This window comes from Protopterus annectens, chromosome 15.part0 (genome assembly GCF_019279795.1).
Source record: "Protopterus annectens isolate FY-2018-M chromosome 15.part0, PAN1.0, whole genome shotgun sequence".
Classification (NCBI taxonomy): domain Eukaryota; kingdom Metazoa; phylum Chordata; order Ceratodontiformes; family Protopteridae; genus Protopterus; species Protopterus annectens.
In genome coordinates, this window is record NC_056749.1 from 7,901,320 (window position 1) to 7,921,344 (window position 20,025).

A 20,025-nucleotide genomic window follows, 5' to 3' on the forward strand; every position below is an offset into this window, starting at 1 on the left:
GAAATAGGTAGTCAGTTGCCTTTGTTTGTCTGGCGTGAGATAAGCCATCTGGGCAGTTGTATTTAAGCTTGCACCCAGGAATATTATCTCTTGTAAGGGTACTAGTTTTGATTTCTTTTTGTTGACTGTGTACCCTAGGCATGTTAGAAGTCTTTTCACAAATGCCAGATGTTAAAGAAGAATGTCCTTGTTCTCTGCTTGAATGAGACAGTCGTCCAAGTAAGGATATATTTGTATTCCTCTTTGTCTGCAGAATGCAATTACTGGTGCCAGGCACTTTGTGAAGACCCTGGGCGCAGTAGATAAGCCAAAGGGCAATGCAGAGAACTGGTAATGCTTTGAACCAGCCTTGAACCTGAGGTATCTTCTGCATGATTGTCTAATTGGGACATGCAGGTATGCCTCTTTTAGGTCTAAAGTGATGAGCCAAGCCTTTCTGCCCAGCATGGGCAGAAGCTGCTGTAAGGTCAACATCTTGAATTTTGGTAAATCCAGGAAAGTGTTTAGAATAGATAGGTCAAGTATTGGTCTCCATGCTTTGTCCTTTCTGGGTACCAAGAATAGTTTTGAGTAAAATCCTTGCCCCTGCTCTTGCTCTGGCACTTGTTGAATAGCCCCCATGTCCATGAAGGATGAGACTTGTTTTTGAGTCTCTGCAATTGATTTTTTTGGCAGGTCTGGCCAACCATTTGCCCTTGGCAGGGTATGGAAGTGAAACTTGTAGCCTTGTGACACTGTCTAGAACCCATTTGCCCTGGGTTATAATGTGCCAGTTTTGAGAAAAAAGTGTTATTTTTCCCCCTAAAGGTGCTGCCAGTAGCTAAGTGCTTGGTGCAGGCAGGAGGGAGTCATTGGGACTGTTTCCTGTATGGTTGTGATTTGTCTTCTCCACTTTTGGAGGTAGACGCACCCCATTGCTTAGACCTGTACGAACCTTGCGGCTGGGATCTGCCCTGTCTGACACTAGAAAGGACCAATTCTTTGTAGGCCAGTGTCTGCTAAACCTAGGTGGCTGTACTTGTAAAAAAATTTTGACCGTTTGCATAGATTTAGCTTTGTCCTCCATTTTCTTTAACACCTCTTCTGCCTTAACACCAAACAAGGTATCATGCTATAATGGTGCATCTAATAATTTTGCTTTGACATGATCAGGCAGACTTTGTTCCTTTACCCAAGCATGCCTCCTAATGACAGAACCCGTAACAGCGGCCCTGCAGGAGGCCTCCAGAGAATCAAAACCACATTGCAAAGTATGCTTTCCAACTTGTTCAGCTGCATGCAATAAATCCTGCATTTATTTGTTATCTGCACATTCAGAATTTACCAACATTTTCTGTTTAAGCAGTGTCATGACATATTGCTGATATTTGAGCATATGAAACTGGCAGTTTAAGGCCCTTATAACCAAGGTAGCAGATGTGTAAATCTTTTTCCCCCCATCTATCCAGTGCCCTAGAATCTCTGTCAGAGGGCGTAGGTTTTTTTTGCAGTGGAAGCCTTAACCCCTTTGGGACCCTGAGAAATAGTTTCTGGGTCTGCAGCAGGGTTTTTGAAAAGGAATTTATGAGAGTCAGGAACTCTGTAGTATTTGTCAGGCTTAACAGGAGCTGGAGGTAAGGAGTCAGGGGTCAGACTAGACTCTGAAAACACATCATCTACAATATCTAACACAGGTGGAATAGCTAGAGGCCTGTGTTGAGGTAGTAGTAGGAAGTCCCTGAGCCTCTTCTTAGATTCTGAAAAATCTTGGCTCTCCCAGTGGAAATGCTCCCTCATTGTATGCAAGGTTTCCCCAAAGGAATAGTCCTCAGGAGGAGAAGCTGAAGGAATAGATTCTTCAGCATCATAATCCTCATGGGGGGAAGAGAGTATTCCTGATCAGAAGAGGATCAGAGGAAATGGAAACCTGACCTGAAAATTAATAGTCTGTCTCTTGCCTAGGCCTCTTATCAGGAGGGGGATGGGAACCCCTGATCAAGGTAATCAAGTCTTTGGCCATTTTGAGCATATGTTTTTTGGGCATGGAGGCCTGTCCATGTGGCTGAACTTGTTTCTTTGCTTTTAAAGGTGCTTTAGTCTTTGCCTTTGAAGCTGAAGTCGGTTTAATGTGTAATTGTTTAGGTCTGAATACACCCTCAGAAGCAGATGCCTGCTCAGCGGCTCCGGACCCATCTGAGGGAATAGTCTCCGAGGCTCCAATACCTTGAGTTTCCACATGGGAATCGGTAGTGGCCTGCGACTCTAAAGTAGCGGGCGTCAGGGGCTGCGAAAGCGCCTCACTGAGAACCGGCGATTGGCTTAGGAGAAGCTTTGTTGTCGGTTTTGGACCTCGGTTGCCTGTCTTTTTCTTTGCGCTTTTTGTGAACTCCGGTAGTCGGATGGCTATCCGACAACATTGTATAATTAAATCTGCGCCCAAAATAGCTTAGTGCAAAATCATACCGAAGCTTAATAGTGCATTGGTTAAATCTGGCACAAAACCAACAACTTGAAACATCGTGGTCAGGGCCTAGGCAAGCAATACAGAAAGAATGAAAGTCCTTATGAGGTATTTGCTTCCCACAAGAAATACAATTATTAACTTTTTCTGACATCAGTCTGGAGCAAGAAAAAAGTTTCCCCAATGGGGTACTTAGCTTTTAATGAAGACTTCGGATCTGAAACTCGAACATGAAAATCTCAGGAGTCGGCCAACTGGCACTTGCAAACAGCTTCTGCTTTGGGCACCACACAGCAAGAAAGACTGAAGAAAATGGCGTCGGCTGCAACTTTTATACCCCTGACGACCTGATGTCAGGGAAGGGGTGACAGCAACCGACGCAGGACCCAAGACTTTGTAATTCAGGCCGACTGAGGGCAACCTGCCAGCAGGATTACCCAAATGTAATGACAACAGTGAAACACAAAGAACATCCATGAGATCCACCAGGAACCTTTGGTGGGGGACGGAGGGTGGGATGTGATGAATGGAAGATCATCAACAACACAGATGGAATGTTATGGTACGACAATTTCTTTATCTGTTGTTAATCTTCTTTCCATTCTTCACTGATGGGACAGAATCCCAAGCTACCTGAAAAACCTGTGTGGCCCTTATGGAAGAACATTCCTGTGCACCATTGAGCTGAAGGCCACTCTTCCCCTAGAGACCATATCCAACTTGTAATGTTTAATGAAAGTGTGTGGTTTAGTCCAAATGGCTGCTGCGCAAACGTCTATAGAGGCTCTGGAGTGAAAAGCTACAGAGGTTGCTGTAGCTCTAGTTGAATGTGCTTTGATATTGTGAGGTCTAGGCTCGTTTGTACAGGAATATGAAAACGAAATACAATCTCTGAGCCACTTTGATAAAGTGACTTTTTGCATATCCCATTTTTGGACCAGAGAAGGAAATGAAAAGTTGGTCTGTCTTGCGGATAGATTTAGTCCTGTCTAGGTAAAAACGTAGTTGCCTATAGAATAGTTCAGGAAAAATACTGGGAGCTCGATGGATTGGTTCACAGAAAAATCAGAAACCACTTTGGGGAGAAAGGATGGATTAGTACGTAGAGATACTCTGTCTTTATGAAATATTAGGTACGGTCTCTTGATGCATAAGGCCTGTAATTCTGTGATCTGTCTAGCTGAAGTGACCGCTAACAAAAAGAGAGATTTCCATAAGAGAAATCTGAGATCGCATTTTGTAGCAGGTTCAAAAGGGGGTTGAGAGAGAGACTGCAGTACTAAGGAGAGATTCCACGTCTCTAAGGGACGCCTAATTAGAGGTCTGCTGTGAAACACTCCTTTGAGAAAGGTTTTGCACAGGTGAATGGACAGAATTGGAATGCCCTGTACTCAGTTATGAAAATTGGAAATTGCTGCTAAATGCACTCATATGGTAGAGGCTGATGATCCGTTTTCAAAGAACTCAAAAAGGTAATGAAGGATGACAGAGACCGGGGCTGAGAAGGGACCTTAGCACCTGTTCTTTAGACCAAAGAGAAAACCTTTTCCATATAACTCTGCAATGTTTTCTGGTGGATGGTTTATGGGAGGCCAGAATGATATCGCAAACAGGTGAGGAAAGGGCTTCCTGCCTGGTGACTAAAGGAAGTGGAGAAACCAAGCCGTCAGCTTGAGAGTGGACAGATTCGGGCGAGTCAAACCTTGGGGGTGAGAAATTCAGCATGGATGAGTGTCCAGGATCCATGCAGGCTGTAACAGATGAGGCCGGAGGAAGGGGAGCCACACTTGACGAGGCCAGAATGGGACAATGAGGATCACCTTGCATCTCATCCAAGTTTCTTTCTTTAAGAATAGAGGTATCAAGGAAATTGGGGGTAAGCATAGAGGAGACCCATGTGCCAATCGTGAGTCAGAGCGTCTCTCAGGGACTCTCCCTCCGGAGGGAAAGAGGGCAAAGTAGCTGCTGCATTTGTTGTTCAAAGGGGAGGCAAAGAGGTCGCAGCAGGGCTGGTCTCATCAGCTGAAAATTTCTGCCGTCATATTGGGATTGAGAGACCACTCGTGTGGAAGGAGAATGCATATGCTCAACCTGTCCACAATCACGTTGGAACTTCCTGGGATGTGCGTTGCTATAAGGAAGCGGTTGGAAGCTATCGCCCAGTGCCAAATTCTCATGGCCTCTTGACATAGGGGATAGGATCTGGTTCCTCCTTGTTTGTTGATGTACCAGACTACTGACATTTTGTCTGACTGAACTGAAATTGTTCTAGGGGGAAGAAGTGGATGTAATGCCTGCAACACTAACAGCACCGCTCTTAACTCCAGAACACTGATATGCAGGTTGGCCTTCAAGCTCGTCCACGTGTCTTGGACTGTCATTCCCTGAAAATAGCCCCCCACCCTATCAGGGAAGCGACCGTGGTCACAGTGGCGCTGAGTTAAGGGGTCTGAAAGGGGAGACACCAAAGTTCTGCATCTGGCCTCATCCACCAGGGGAGATCTTGCTTGCAAGAGTTGGTTAGGAGCACCTGCGAGTTTAGGGGGGTGAAGAATTGCAAACCACTGGGACAACAGGAGCCATTTTAACAGTCTCATGTGTAAACCTGCCAAAGGAACTATCGTAATTGGCTGCAGCCATGGACCCCACAGCCTGGAGAACTTCCCTTGCTGATACCTTTTTTGACAGAGGATCGCACGCACTTGCAATCTTAACCTCTGAAGCCTGTGAGTCGGTAGAGATGCCAGGCAGAATCAAGTATCAAAAACTGCCCCTATAACTTCCAGCTGTTGGATAGGTTCTAAGCTGGATTTCTCCCAGTGTACAGTGATGCCTAGGGACTCTGCTAGTGAAAGGGTGTATCGGAGGGCCATAGTCAGAAGACGCTTGGTGGGGGTGGAGAGGAGCCAATTGTCTAAATATGGAAACACCTGGAATCCTTGAAGTCTCAGATGAGCTGTCACCACTGCTAGACATTTCATGAACTCTCTGAGGGTCGTCGAGAGACCAAATGGCAGGGCTCTGAACTAGTAATGACTGGTTCTTAGCCGGAAGCGAAGGAGACTCTGGGAGCGTTTGTCCATTTTGATGTGGTAATATGCATCCCGGAGGTCTATTGAGCACATCCAAACATCCTCCCTTAAAAATGGGAAAATGGATTGAATAGTGACCATGCAGAACTTGGTTTGTACAACTGATTTGTTTAAATGGCTGAGATCCAGAATGGGTCTCTAGTCTGTCCCCGGACTTTTTTGGCACTAAAAAAAATCTTGAGTAAAACCCGGATCCGCATTGGTCTGGAGGGACTGGTTGGATGACTCTTTTTTGACCCAGCTTTCTTATCTCTGAAGCCGCTTCTTCCCTTTGATTGGGTGGAACATCGGGAAGGTTTTTTGTAGGTTCTGAATGGGAGGTTAGAGGGATGTAGTAACTTCTGGAGATTATTCTCTGCACCCATCGATCATTTGTAGTAGAGCGCCAGGCAGTTCGGTGCAGAGGAAAATGAGCCCCGACTGCTTCCAGAAGAAAGCAATCGGGCAACGCTTCATAAGCGTTGATAAGACTGTCCAGAGAAGGAATCCCTGGAATCTTGGTTTGGGGGACCCCCTCTCCCCCTAAAGGGGCATCTTCCACTACTGAAACCCCCTCTGCCTCTGGGGGAATCCTTGTCACGTGCATTACGAAAAAGAGCCTGAGAGTTCTTGTGCCAGATTTTCCCACTCCTCTGGTTCCTGGAAAAAGAAAGCGGAAGCTTGGAAAAATGTAGACCGACGGCAGACAGAGTCTTTCCATCTTGCTCGCATCTGGCTAGCGTGTCCTTCACTTTAGAACCATATAATGAAGATGGTTCAATAGGGGTGTTCAAAAAGGAGAACTTGAAGGAGTCTGCTAGGTCACAGATGCGCATCCAGGCATGATGCCTCATGACTATGCCTGCACCCGCAGATCTGGCTGCCCCTTCGGTTGCATGGGAGAGCAGCCTCATGGACAAACTGGAAATAGATTCAAGGGTGGCAAGTTGGGAGGCAACCTTGTCCCGTGCCTAGTCAGAAACCTGTCCTGCGAGGGACCCAGAAAGTTTGTTAATCAGATTTCTTTGGAGCCTCGTTTAGTGTGCCAAGTAGTTCAGGGACCAGATAGCAAAGGTTGCTGAAGCAAAGACTCGCTTCCCCAACCTGTCCACAGCCCGAGACTCCCTTTTGGGCAGGTGAACAGTAGGACTTTCTTCCACTAGATCCTTTTTAGTGACCGCCGCCACAGTGTCAACTGGCAAACCTCTGGATCAGTGTGAATGCTCTCTCGGGGGGGATCTTATCAGGTCAATGAGGAATGGCCTCAATAGAGTCAAGGTTCTACCATGCACACTGCACGATGAGCTGGATTAGCTCTTCGGCTGGTGGGGTCACCTAAGAGGTACAAGGCCGGGAGCGAAAAGCCTGCAGAAACACGGCTCCTCCGAGAAAGGGTTGGAGGGCTTCCAGCAACCCCTCTGTTTTAATATTTCCAGGATGTCTCCAAAGGAGACATCATCCAGGGGTGACCGTAGGGCACCCCTCCCCATTACCGTAGTCCATGTCTTCTGTCAAAGACTCTTCAGGAGGGTCTATGTGCTTCCTCTTGCACGCCTTCTTCCAAGGAGGTCCTTCATTGGGAATATCTGAGGAAGACTGGGAAGGATGGGCACTCTGAACTGGGGTTTCCTGAGGCTTCCCCTCCCAGTGTCCCGGGGAGGTAGCTTAAGATCTGAGGGAGCAGGATGAAGATCCATCTGAGCGCTTCCCAAAGTAAGCACCCTCTCCATCACCCAAAAAGCAGGCCTGCCCGAAGAGGAGTGGCAGCCCGGAACCGCGAAGGACAACCTCGGAACCAGGGTCACACCCTGCTTCAGCTGACCTGCTCCTACGGATAGAGCCTCAAAAGCAGGATCTGTACAAGAGTTATCCCCAGATCCGTGGGCGGAGCTGATAAAACACTTGGAACCATGCCCTGGATCGAGGACTCTGCCCCACAACCATGAGTCTGAGAGGAAGGGATGGTTTCATTGGAACCGAAAACCAAAGGGATGGCCTAGAAGCCTCAGTGACAGTCAGTCAGTGACGGGATTCCACATAAGAAGTCTGAGCAATGGGCTTCTGAACAGACTGGTCCGAAGGAGGAGTATACATCGGAGTCCTGGGAGAGATACACCCAAGTCCCAGAGGGGGATGAGTCTTTGGAACATTTGGTATCCCTCTGGCCGTCAACAGCTGATCCAACAGGTGCACCACATCAAGTTCGGACAGACTCCTGGTGGACCTCGTGGACTGAAGGTGAGTAGGGTCGGTCCAAAAAGGGGCTGTACATTTGACCCAGGAACCGATCCAAGGAGGGAGAGTATCGGGTCCTGTGGTGTCTGAGCTAGTGGCACTGTAGTCTCTAATTTGGAGACAGGTAGCAAAGGAATCAGTGGAGTAGTAAAAGGACTCGGTGCTGAAGAGGCGCTCGGAGTCAATGTCATTGGTTCCAAAGAAATGGCAGGGGTCGGAATCGTTTTCAATGTAGTAAAAGCAAAATCAGTGCTGTAGCTGGGGGGATGGGGGGGGTTGGTGCCAAAGGTGTCACCTTTGAGGATCTGGTAATGTCCATGGCTTGAGTCATAGTAGTAATCGGAGCACAAGTCAGAACAGCAATAGTCGGAGCCGAAGTAGCAAAAAAGTTTTGTGGGCCTTATATTTATGTCTCTTACTCCTATCACCAGCTGCTGAAGATGGATCAGAGTGGGGACGTTTCTTGGCCTTTATTGGACGGTTTGAGACCTCCGACACAGAAAGGGCCTCTGAGAAAGGAGAAGCAAGAAGGCCTTTCAAAATCAATTTATTCTTTCTTTCATTCAGTGTCCGCTGACTAAAACTTTGGCAAATTTAACAAGGGGGTTTAACAGAGAGATAAGAAACCCCCAGACAATAAACACAGTCATCGTGAGAGTCACTGTTTGGGAGTTGATCACTGCAAGAGGTGTAATGTTTAAACCCCAAAGTCCTTTTTTTATTAGACACTTCCACAAATACACTAATAACAAGTTAACTAGAATATCAAATGAGGAAAACACCTAGAAAGGAAAGAAGATACCAACGATGGTATCAATGGATACCACAAGGGTAAGGAGAGGGCGTACCAGCGATGGTAAGAAGAATTACCCAATGGGTAGGGCTACTTAGGAAAGTTACAAATAACTATAAATGAGTGAAGTAGAAAGGAAATAGACTTAGAGAGTGACTAAATAAGAGATATATATCCAAATATCCAGAAAATATCAAGAAAAAATATCACTCAGATTGAGAGCTCAGTGAAACGCTGCTATATGGCTACGTGGCAAACGACATCTGAGGTAACAGGGAGAAGGGCAGGGTAGCAGCTTAGCTAGAGTTTTTTTGGTGTACACAAGGCTTGGTATTAGGCCGACACGGTTCTGAGGGGCTCAGAACTGAACTCATCAGTGATGAATGGAAAGAAGATTAACAACATCACATCATCCACTTTGCGAGTGGGGAAGGTGTGTGGGAAACTGGACTGCAGTGCCAACACTCACCCATCTACAATTAATGTAAGATGATGACATAAGTGTACAATTCTGTTCATGTAAGTCAATGATGCAGTCATAACTATTAAAAAGACTCAAAGCTTCTCTCTCTCAAGTCCTCTGACTGGCTAATGTCAAGGTAACTCTGCTTCAAATGATATCAGTTTGGCATCAAAGGAAAAATCTTTTCTACTCAGACAGATATAATTTTCTAGTGCTTGGTTTCCTAGACTACACATTAACAGGCATACATCTTCATCAGACAACTGGTTCCCAAAGGATAACAATATTAAATCTTCTAGGCTGCCAAAATGGGGGTGTTGAGGCCTGGATTTGTCAAGATGTCCTATCTCGTCAGAAATTCTACCCATCTTAGAAAGTGTGTAGGTTCTTTGCTGGCCATTAAGATGAAGAGGGAGAACCAGTACTGCGTGGGCCAGGAAGGAATGATTAGTGTCATCCTGGAGGTCTTCTGTGATTTACCAAATCACTTTTGGGAGTAACAGCAGAGGTAGAAAATTTGCCCCTCCAAAAAATGAAGAAAGTGTACACTGTTCAAGCTTTCAGAATTTCCTAATCTGAACCTGAAAGTTCATGAAAAGCAAAGAGATCCACCTTTGGCATTTACCACTTTTAAGTCAGTGGCAGAAAGATCTCCTTGTGCAATATCTAACAATGGGGGGCACACGGGGTTCTGCTCAGATGACCCACAGGGATGTCATCACATTTATGAATGTATACTGCCCTTAGGGTTTTTCCTTGCTTTTACTGCCATCCTGTGCCCCTCCTTATTTGTTGATACACCACATGATTGTAGTGTTTTATGTAACAATTCTCAGGATGCCTGGAATCCAAATGGGTCTAAATGCTTCCAGGGCATACTCAACTGGCAGAATTTCTTTCAAGTTTATCTGGAGTTTGGCCTTTGACCTAGACCAGTTAACATTGTACCTTTGGGCCCGGGGAATATGCTTCCCAAGCCTGCTCTGATGCTTCTGCAGTTAGGGTCTTGGTTGTGGTAAGAGAGCAAAATGGCATTGCCTTGGTGCCTTGGTGTCCAGCTCAGTTTCTTTTTTTTTTTTTTATATACACGTGTTAAAGCTGGGAGTACATATTCCAAATACCACAGGATTTTTTTCCTTATGTATGTAGGTCTTCCAGCCATGTGTCCCATCCTTAATATCTCCCTGTTTGACAACATACACTTTTCATTATTACATGGAAAAAGTCTATGAGCGATAGTCCTTTGTCTTGAGGTAGAAAAATCTTTGTCATCCAGAGTGTCTAGGAGAGCTTCCAGCATTCAATGTTTGCTGGGAAGACATGAATGTTAACCTCTGAAGGTACAAGGAAAAACCTAGATACTGCAAGCATTGTTGTGCAAAAGAGAAAGCTCTTACTGCCACTTCGAGTGAAGCTGCCTCCTGCAGGCAATCATCCAGATATGGATAAATGGGTCTATTGCACTTTGTCTAATATTTAAATTGTCACATGATCAACACTCTAAGTGTCAAAAAACTATGGAAAACAAACAGCATTACACAGAGATCTTGGTACAGTGGGGATCAGGCAATGTGCCCTTTTCTCCACTGTAGTGCAATCTTGGAGTTAGAATATATAATCAGCAGTGGATGTGGGGGTGTAGAGGGATTTGCCCCATTACAAACTTCATAGTTGTTTTTTAACATTTTAAATTGTCGATCATATGGTGTCAGCATGTGAATTTCGACAACTTAAAAAGCTGGCTAAGTGAAAAAGATCCAGATGAACATAAATGCCCTTTGACCTGCAGAGCTACACAACTGGTTCTAGGCATCTGGTAAAAAAAGATCCTGGAGCAGTAGCCAAGCCAAAGGATGAGAAGCATGAAATGGAAGTGCCCACCTTGCCAGGAATCTTCTTGTCTTCCTTTGAGGATGGGAAATGGCGATCATATTCTATAGCTATGTCAAGAATCTCAATGGCAAAACTCAGATCTGCTCTGAGTTACAGCACAATGGCACTAAATATACCGAACCAACTGATATTGCCAACATCCCGGCAGATAAGTTCAGTGCTAACTTTACCACCCCCCACCCCCTAATGGGCCCATCTCTATACTGGAAGAATGCAAAGTTCCTGTAATCACGGCTCCACAGATAACAAAGACACTCTCCAAAGCCAAGAACACAGCTTCCATGAGACCTGACAACATTCCAGGCTGCATTCTATATGAACTACAGAATGAACTGGCACCCCACCTAAGCACCATGCTCAATCATAGCCTCACCTCAGGCTTTGCGCCCACTGAATGGCACACAGCGACGGTTATCCCACTCCACAAAGGAGGAACCACCACGGACCCCGGGAACTACCGCCCCATTAGCCTAACGAGCCTGGTCTGCACAGCCATGGAAAGTATCATCATGGAACTTATAAACAAACACATTGGTAATCTGGACACCACCCATTTCGGGTTTGTAAAAGGAAGATCATGTCTTCTAAACCTGACTGACTTCTTTGAAGCAGTCACCAAAGCTGTAGACGAGGGGTAAGGTGGTTCAGACAGCCTATCTAGATCTCGCCAAGGCTTTTGACACCATCCCCCACTCGGGAATTATAGATAAACTCACTAAACTAGGTATAAATCCCTATGTCACAAGATGGGCTGCAAATGGCTCACTGACAGAACCCACACTGTGAAAGTATCAGACTCCAAATCCGACTTCAGACCAGTGACAAGTAGAGTACCGCAGGGTTCAGTCGTGGGTCCTCTCCTGTTTGGTATCTACTTTTCTGAAGTACAGGCTAACACAGAAGGTCTTTGGCTAACGAAGTTCGCAGATGACTACAAACTAGGAGCCATAACTGAAACTCCTAACGATGTGGACATCCTACAAAAGGGACTCACTGAGACAGATGCCTGGTGTCAAAGCCATGGCCTCAAGCTCAGTGCTAAAAAGTGCATTGTCATCCCCTTTGGTAAAAACTCTGTACCTATGAGCTACCACATAGGTGGTAGTCTACTTAACACCGAAAGTGTGATAAGAGACCTTGGGACACAGATGGACAGTAGTCTCTCCTTTGATAATCACATTGCCACAGTAGTCAGGAAATCCTTCTACATGGCACACCTCATCACAAAAGGTTTCTCATCCATGAAAAAGAAGAGGCCATTGTTCCCCTCTACTCATTAGACTCATTATAGAGTACAACTCCCTCTTTTGGTGTACCTCACAAGACATCTACAACTGGAAAGGCCGCAGAAATACCTCACAAAGAGGATTACCGGTCTCAAACAGATGCCCTACGCAGACTGTCTCAAAAAACTCCAGCTTTACTCCATTGCATATCGCCTACTCAGGGGCAACCTCTGCCTAACATACAAAGCTATGTCAAACCCAGAGCTGTTGGACATGCTCCACTTAAAAAATCCCAATCCCTCCGAGCCACACGCTCTAGGGACCTAAACCTTGTCACCACACTAAACATAACATACTGGAGGGAGAGATTCCTGTCCCAGAGACTTCCCATACTCTGGAACAAAGTACCTATCTATATCAAGCAAAGCTCCTCATTAGCACTCTTCAAGAAAAATCTTGATGACTGGATGGGAAATAGGAAATTCACCCCCGGGGATCACCTCTGTGGCTCTGCTTGACAGGGACACAGGAAAATAATTTCCTTGGGTGGCGAAAGCCAAAGTACCTTTTTGGCTAGGTTTGTATAGGCCCCTAGGGCCAATAGCCTAGTACCTACCTATGAATGTCTTTGGACTTAGCAAGGGAAGGAGGGACTGGAGAATCAGAATTTTGAATGTTTGTACTTAACAGGACTTGTTTAGCTTGGAAAAGTCAAGAAAGTCTCCATGGACCTTTGTTTCTTGGAACCAAGAGTAGTTTTAAATAAAAGCCTTTTCTTTCTTGTCCATTGTAGAACCCTTTTATAGTTCCCTGACTTAACATGAGATACAGAATGGAGACAACATGGCGCACTGGTGTACCTTTGCCCAGACGTTTTGTTTTCACTTCTAAATGTTAAAAAGTGTAGTACTGACTTTTGGTAGACAACTACTCCCTCATCGGACTGTACAGACAGTACAGCACTGCAAAACAAAAATGTAGTCAGGGACCTACCTATTGATGAACTTAAACTCCTGATCTCTTCTACATGTGACTAAAAACAATCTACCAAATCTGGTCTTTCACTTAACACTCCCCTGTCCCTTTCTGTTTGCCTGTGCTTGGATATCGATCCCTGACAGGGAAGGCAATTTCTAATCTACAGTCCAAATTTCTCCTTGGCTTCATCCCATTCTATTACCTTTTTTTTTTCCCAATTATGTGTTCCCAAGCCCATGTTTCTTTGCCATTTACTCAACTCCAGAACCTGTCCCTGCTATGACCCTACACAGCCCCCCCACACACACTCACATCACTCTCAGTTGATCCTACTCACACTCTTGACTCTCCCTCATTGTACAGTAACAAAAAATTTGTCCTGAGAAGAAGGAAAAAAAAAATTTCAATTTATTTTTTCTTTCAATTATAATCTTCACGTGTAGTTGTTTATTTCTTACCACTGTTTGCTATTATTGTTTGTAGTACTCTGTTTTCTTACTGTAATTATATATTGTACTTGCTGGAGCTTTTCTCCTCGGGTCTCCACTGAAAATGAGAAAATCTCAGTTGGACTAACCCAGTTAACAAATGTCAATAAATAAATAAATTTTCAGTTCCCTATTATCCATTTTCTGCACCCCTACTTGCAGTTACCCCATTGGCAAAATCTCATTTCTCCATTCTCATGTTGGCATAGTTCTTACAAAACTTCTGGCATCTTTATGAAAATATTTTGCATAGGAAAAATTAATCTACGTAACTTACAGCATTCATAGAACTGTCTTATGGTGAAGACCCTGATGCTTGCCAGGAAGATCTTTATCGATCAGAAACTTTTTTTAAGGTGCAAACACAGAAACCTGTGGTACTACAATCACAATTCTGACTGTTTTAAATACGACTAAGTTTAATGAAAAATATTTGAAGGAAGAATAATAAACGATAGATGAGTACAAGGTAAGACACAGCTGAAATTACTTTAACTTTGATGTGGAATATGAAGGACTTGAAATAGACAGAAAAGAAGGCGACTACAGATGATGGAGATACAAGTGAGATTTGTGGCTCTATGAAGGCTCTTAAGAATGACGGTGCAGAACAGCAAAGCGTTTACATGGGACAAAGATCTGCTGATGAAAGTCTAACCAGGTTATAAACCAAACAATATGGCTTATAGTTGAAGTGACCATCTGAAAAAGAAATCAATGAGATATGCTGCTGAAAATATTTTAAAAACAGGAGCGCCAACAAATGAAGATGCTTTATGAGCTGTATCAGCCATCAACTTGCAGCAATTAATCTCACAGAGCTGTCGCCTCCTGTCCTGTAGCACCATAACCCCAAGGTACTGTAGGACTGCAAAGTTGAAAAGTACAGTTTTGTACCTACCATAAATGTAGATGTCCGAACTGGATAGCATCTGCAGTCATAACAAGTGGGTTGTCCTGTCGTCAGGCAGCCCTGCAGTCGGCCGGATTCCAAAGTCCGGGTCCGGCTTCGGCTGATGTCGCACTCCACCCGACGTCATCTCTGTTGGTCTTCGGGTATAAAAGCATCAGCCGACGCCATTTTCCTCAGTGTTTCTTGCCCCAGATGCCAGTAGCCCTCTTGCAGGCTAAAAATTTGGATAGATGCCAATGTTTCCAAATAGATAGAGGTAAACACAACAATAAGCATATATGTACATATATACAAACAAATACACCATAAAGACTCCCCCAACAGCTAGCTATTAGGAGGGTAAACACCCTAGGAGTACCACAGAGGGAAGGAGGAGGGTAATCCTGACTGCAGATGCTATCCAGTTCGGACATCTACATTTATGGTAGGTACAAAACTGTACTATGTCCTTCATGGATGCATCTGTAGTCATAACAAGTGGGTAGAATACCATAGCCAACTAGGGAGGAGGATAAAAGTGGATTATGGTGTGTTTAGGATCCCTTGCAGTACAGCAGTGGCAAACCCTGCTCGGGATCTGGAATATAGAGGCAAATTATAATGCTTGGCAAATGTATGCACGGAGGTCCAAGTAGCCGCCTCAATAATGTCTTTGGTTGCCACTCCTCGTAAGAAGGCTGTGGTAGTGGCTGTTGCCCTTGTAGAATGAGGTCTTATGTTCTGTGGAATTGGTTTTCCATGGAAGGAGTAACAGTATCGTATGCAATTTCCTATCCATTTGGAGATTGTCTGTTTGGAAATAGCTTTTCCTTCCCTTCCTGTTGCATAGGCTACAAAAAGTTGGTCAGTCTTTCTGCTATTTTTTGTTCTGTCCAAGTAGTAGCGTAGCTGTCTATGTACATCCAAGGTATGCAGTATTCTTTCCCCTCTGTTTTGTGGGTTGGGAAAGAAGGTAGGTAGGTGGATTGCCTGGTTTAAAGACACTCTGGATACCACCTTGGGCATAAATGTAGGATTAGTCCTCATGGACACTCTATCTTGGTGGAAGATTAGGAAGGGTTGCACTGCCATGTAAGAGTGGAAATCTTTATGAGGTATTTGTTTCCCACAGGTTAAACAATTGTTAACTTTTTCTGACATCGGCTGAGGCAAGAAAGAGTCCCCAACGGGGTACTTAGCTTTAGAAGTCTTCGAAGTAGTATTCGGTAGAAGTAATCTCTGGATCCGACCGACCGGCACTTGCGAACAGCTTCTGCTTCGGGCGCCACGCGGCAAGAAAGACTGGGGAAAATGGCGTCGGCTGATGCTTTTATACCCGAAGACCAACAGAGATGACGTCGGGTGGAGTGCGACATCAGCCGAAGCCGGACCCGGACTTTGGAATCCGGCCGACTGCAGGGCTGCCTGACGACAGGACAACCCACTTGTTGTTATGACTGCAGATGCATCCATGAAGGACATCCCCCCACACTTCCTAACTGAACAGTGGTGCTTAGACCAATGCTGAAGAGCGATGAATGAGAAGAGCAGTCTGTAGGAGAAGGGTAATGTGCGACACAAGAATGACCAACTCAAAACAGTGCTGCGACCAGCTTGAAATATGTGGGAAGGGCGATGAATGAGAAGAGCAGTCTGTAGGAGGAGGGTAATGTGCGACACAAGAATGACCAACTCAAAACAGTGCTGCGACCAGCTTGAAATATGTGGGAAGGGCGATGAATGAGAAGAGCAGTCTGTAGGAGGAGGGTAATGTGCGACACAAGAATTACCAACTCAAAACAGTGCTGCGACCAGCTTGAAATATGTGGAAAGGGTGATGAATGAGAAGAGCAGTCTGTAGGAGGAGGGTAATGTGCAACACAAGAATGACTAATTCTACAAAACGGTGCTGCGACCAGTGCTGAACAATGATGAATAAGAGCAGTCTGTAGGAAGATAACGTGTGACACAAGAATGACCAACTCAAAACAGTGCTGCGACCAGCTTGAAATATGTGGGAAAAGCGATGAATGAGAAGAGCAGTCTGTAGGAGGAGGAGAACGTGTGACACAAGAATGACCAACAGCACAAAACGGTGCTGTGACCAGTGCTTCTGTGTGGCAAAGACCGTGAGACAGGCAGTGGGATGTAAACTGTACGACAGAGAGAAATGGGGCCATTACAGTACAGGCCAAAGTACTTCCAGTTGAAGAGAAGCTCAAGGAGAACAGATTACGAGGTGCTCAGTGATATCAACGGGAAAGAAGATGGCGATATGGGAATCAGAGGAAGAAGGCAAGAGGAAATGAGGATGCCCAGTCAAAAGACAGATGCACTATGTGAGCAATAGTCAGCCACGATGTTTCAAGGAGGTAAGGACAGTGGCCCTGAATCAAGAGTGGTGGTGACAACTGCCGCAGCACCCAGACCACGTGTAGAAAATGAGAACACCAGAATAATTGGGTTGGTTGGCTGATGATGATAATGACGATAACGATGATGAATTAATACAAATCAAGGAAAATGCTTTAAAAGCACTATCAATAGTGTGTCTTAAAAAATCAACTGTTACATCTTATTTATTAAGAATCATTTAACATCTTCACAAGCAGTACAACTTCTGAGTGTTTTCCTACGAGATCGTACTTCAGCATTACACACTGGGCACATTTGTCCAGGTTCTGTATTTCAGAAAGAAGTGGTACCTTTGCTGTCCTATAATATGACTTGGCAAGCTCGATGTCCCCATTCTGCTTAGCTTGTACTGCGGCGACTTTATACTCTCGTTGCCTGTTTAACACAGTCTCCTTAGTGCCAGAATTCACACTACCAGAAGGTGAGGAGGAGGTAGCTTAAGACAAAAGACAGACAATAATAAGATGCAGTATTATACATGTACACAAACAGGATGGCAAAATGTTAAAAGAAAGGCCAGGCGCCTACAGCACCTACATTATGCTATTACTACAAATACTCCATGCAAACGATAAAAACTACAAGCAGTAAGCACATTCAAGATTAAGCAGAACTACGTTTACCACATTCAATAGGTTTTTGTTACTGACAGAAGTTACACAACAGAAACCAAACAAACTATAAAAACTGATAAAAAACAAAAAAGGAGATCACTCCAATTGGCCAGTTGCCACTCTTTATTGTTAAAACATTAAGCGCTTTCGTCCACCATTAACTGGACTTCATCAGAATACTATTCTGATGAAGTCCAGTTAATGGTGGACAAAACCATTTAAAGTTATACAACAGCAACACAGACTGCAGAGAAAAGCTGACCTACATAATTACAAGGAAAGTACAGTTGTATAAAATCTTACCATAACACCGGATGAGATTCCCTTCACTGTTAAAGTATTCTTTATATTTGGGATGCCCTGCCTAGGGCAGCCTGATGGCCGCCCAGTATACCAGAGCCTTAGTTTGCTTTAAGGCACAGTATGTCACAGATATGCTCCTTGTGTGGAGTGGGACATAAAGGTGATGTCTGGAGAAATGGACCAGGCTGTAGTAGGGAGGGAGTGAATACTGCAACAGTGAAGGGAAGGACATTTACTGTCATGGTAAGAGTCTCCACAACTGTACTACATCCTTCCATATCACTCCTGTAATATTCTTTACATTTGGGAGAGTGACAAAGCACAAGAAGAAACTTGGGAGGAGGCAGGACCAGCACAGCCCCCTAGGAAGCCATGAAGCATTACCCTAGCAAAACCAGCTCTAGTTCTGGAGATTCCATCCAACTTGCAGTGCGTGGTAAAAGTATGCACAGACGTCTAGGTAGCCATCTCAAGAATAGAGGTAGTATCCAAACCCTCGAATAAAAAAACATAAAAAGCCACAGGCCTAACAGAATGAGCATTTACAGAAGCAGGAAGACTCTTAACATGAAAAGAATAACAAAAATCAGATTTTCTGACAGACTTGGTCTTATCTAAATAGATTGTCAATGCACATCCAAAGTATCCAGCACCCGCTCAATGGCACATGGTGGAAAAGGGAAAAGCAGACAAACAAACAGACTGATTAAGTGACAACTCATTAACCACCCTGGCCATAAAAGAAGGATCAAGTATGCAAGGACACCCTATCCTTATGAAAGGCCAAAAAACAGAGGACAGGCCATAAGGGCTTGAAGCTCAGGCACTCATTTGGCAGAACTAAGGGTTAACAAAAGAACAGTCTTCCAAGAGCAGTGTTGCAAGGAAGCAATAACTGCAGGCTCAAAAGTAGCCAGAGTCAGTTTCTATAAAACAAAATTAAAATCCCAGGGAGGAGGAAAAGGCTTCCTGGGAGGCCTAATATCAAGGACACCTTTAAGGAATTGTTTAACTTCAAATCTAGAAACAAAAGGAGGAGATAAAGGCAGACAAATAGAGACAACTGATAAGTGGGCCTTAACAGAATAAGCCAACCCAGAATTGAGCAATTCATATTGATAATAAAGAACCAAAGGAACATCCATAGAAAGTGGATCCAGGTTATGAGAGACACAAAAAGTACAGTTTTGTACCTACCATAAATGTAGATGCCCAATAGGTATGCATCTGCAGTCCTAACATATGGGTTGTCCTGCCTCAGGCAGCCCTTCGGTCGGCTGGATTCCAAAGTCTGGGTCTGGCCTCGGCTGATGTCGCACTTCACCCGACGTCATAGCTGCTGTTTGTTGGGTATAAAGGCATCAGCCAACGCCATTTTCCTCAGTGTTTCTTGCCCCAGATGCCAGGTGCCCTCTAGGAAGGCTAAATTTGGATAAATGCAAATAATTCCAAACAGTAGAGAGCAAACAATAGTAAAATATATATATATATATATATATATATATATATACATATATACAAACAAATACACCATAATAGATTCCCCCAGCTAGCTAAAAGAGGGGTAAATACCCTAGGAATACCACAGAGGGAAGGAGGGTGGGTAATCCTGACTGCAGATGCATACCTATCGGACATCTACATTTATGGTAGGTACAAAACTGTACTATGTCCTTCAAGGATGCATCTGCAGTCCTAACATATGGGTAGAATACCATAGCCAAACTGGGGGAGGAGGCACTAAGATAAAGATGGTGTAGTTAAGATCCCTTGCAAAACAGCAGTTGCAAAACGTGCTCGGGATCTAGAGTATAAGGGTAGATTATAATGCTTGGCAAATGTATGCAAGGAGCTCCAAGTAGCAGCTTCTAAAATGTCTTTGGTAGCCACTCCTCGTAGAAAAGCTGTAGTGGTGGCTGTAGCTCTTGTGGAATGAGGTCTGATATTATCAGGAGTTGTCTTTCCATGAAAAGAATAGCAAAATCGAATGCAATTTCCTATCCATTTTGAGATTGTCTGTTTTGAAATTGCTTTTCCTTGCATTCCTGTTGCATATGCTACCAGAAGCTGGTCAGTTTTTCTGGTGGTCCTAGTTCTGTCCAGATAGTAGCGTAATTGTCTGTGTACATCCAAGGTATGTAGCAGTCTTTCCCCCCTGTTCTGTGGGTTGGGGAAGAATGTAGGTAAATGAATCGCTTGGTTCAATGATACTCT

The 20,025-nt window shown here is 44.5% G+C and overlaps 1 protein-coding gene across 1 annotated transcript in view; it reads right to left on the reverse strand.

The window, feature by feature from the left end:
- Positions 1-20,025, reverse strand: part of CC2D1A (coiled-coil and C2 domain containing 1A) — a 3,016,164-nt gene that overhangs the window by 2,456,203 nt on the left and 539,936 nt on the right. The window contains exon 8 of the mRNA XM_044057686.1: positions 17,185-17,330. Coding sequence (XP_043913621.1) covers positions 17,185-17,330 — 146 coding nt within the window. The remainder of the gene's footprint in view (positions 1-17,184; positions 17,331-20,025) is intronic.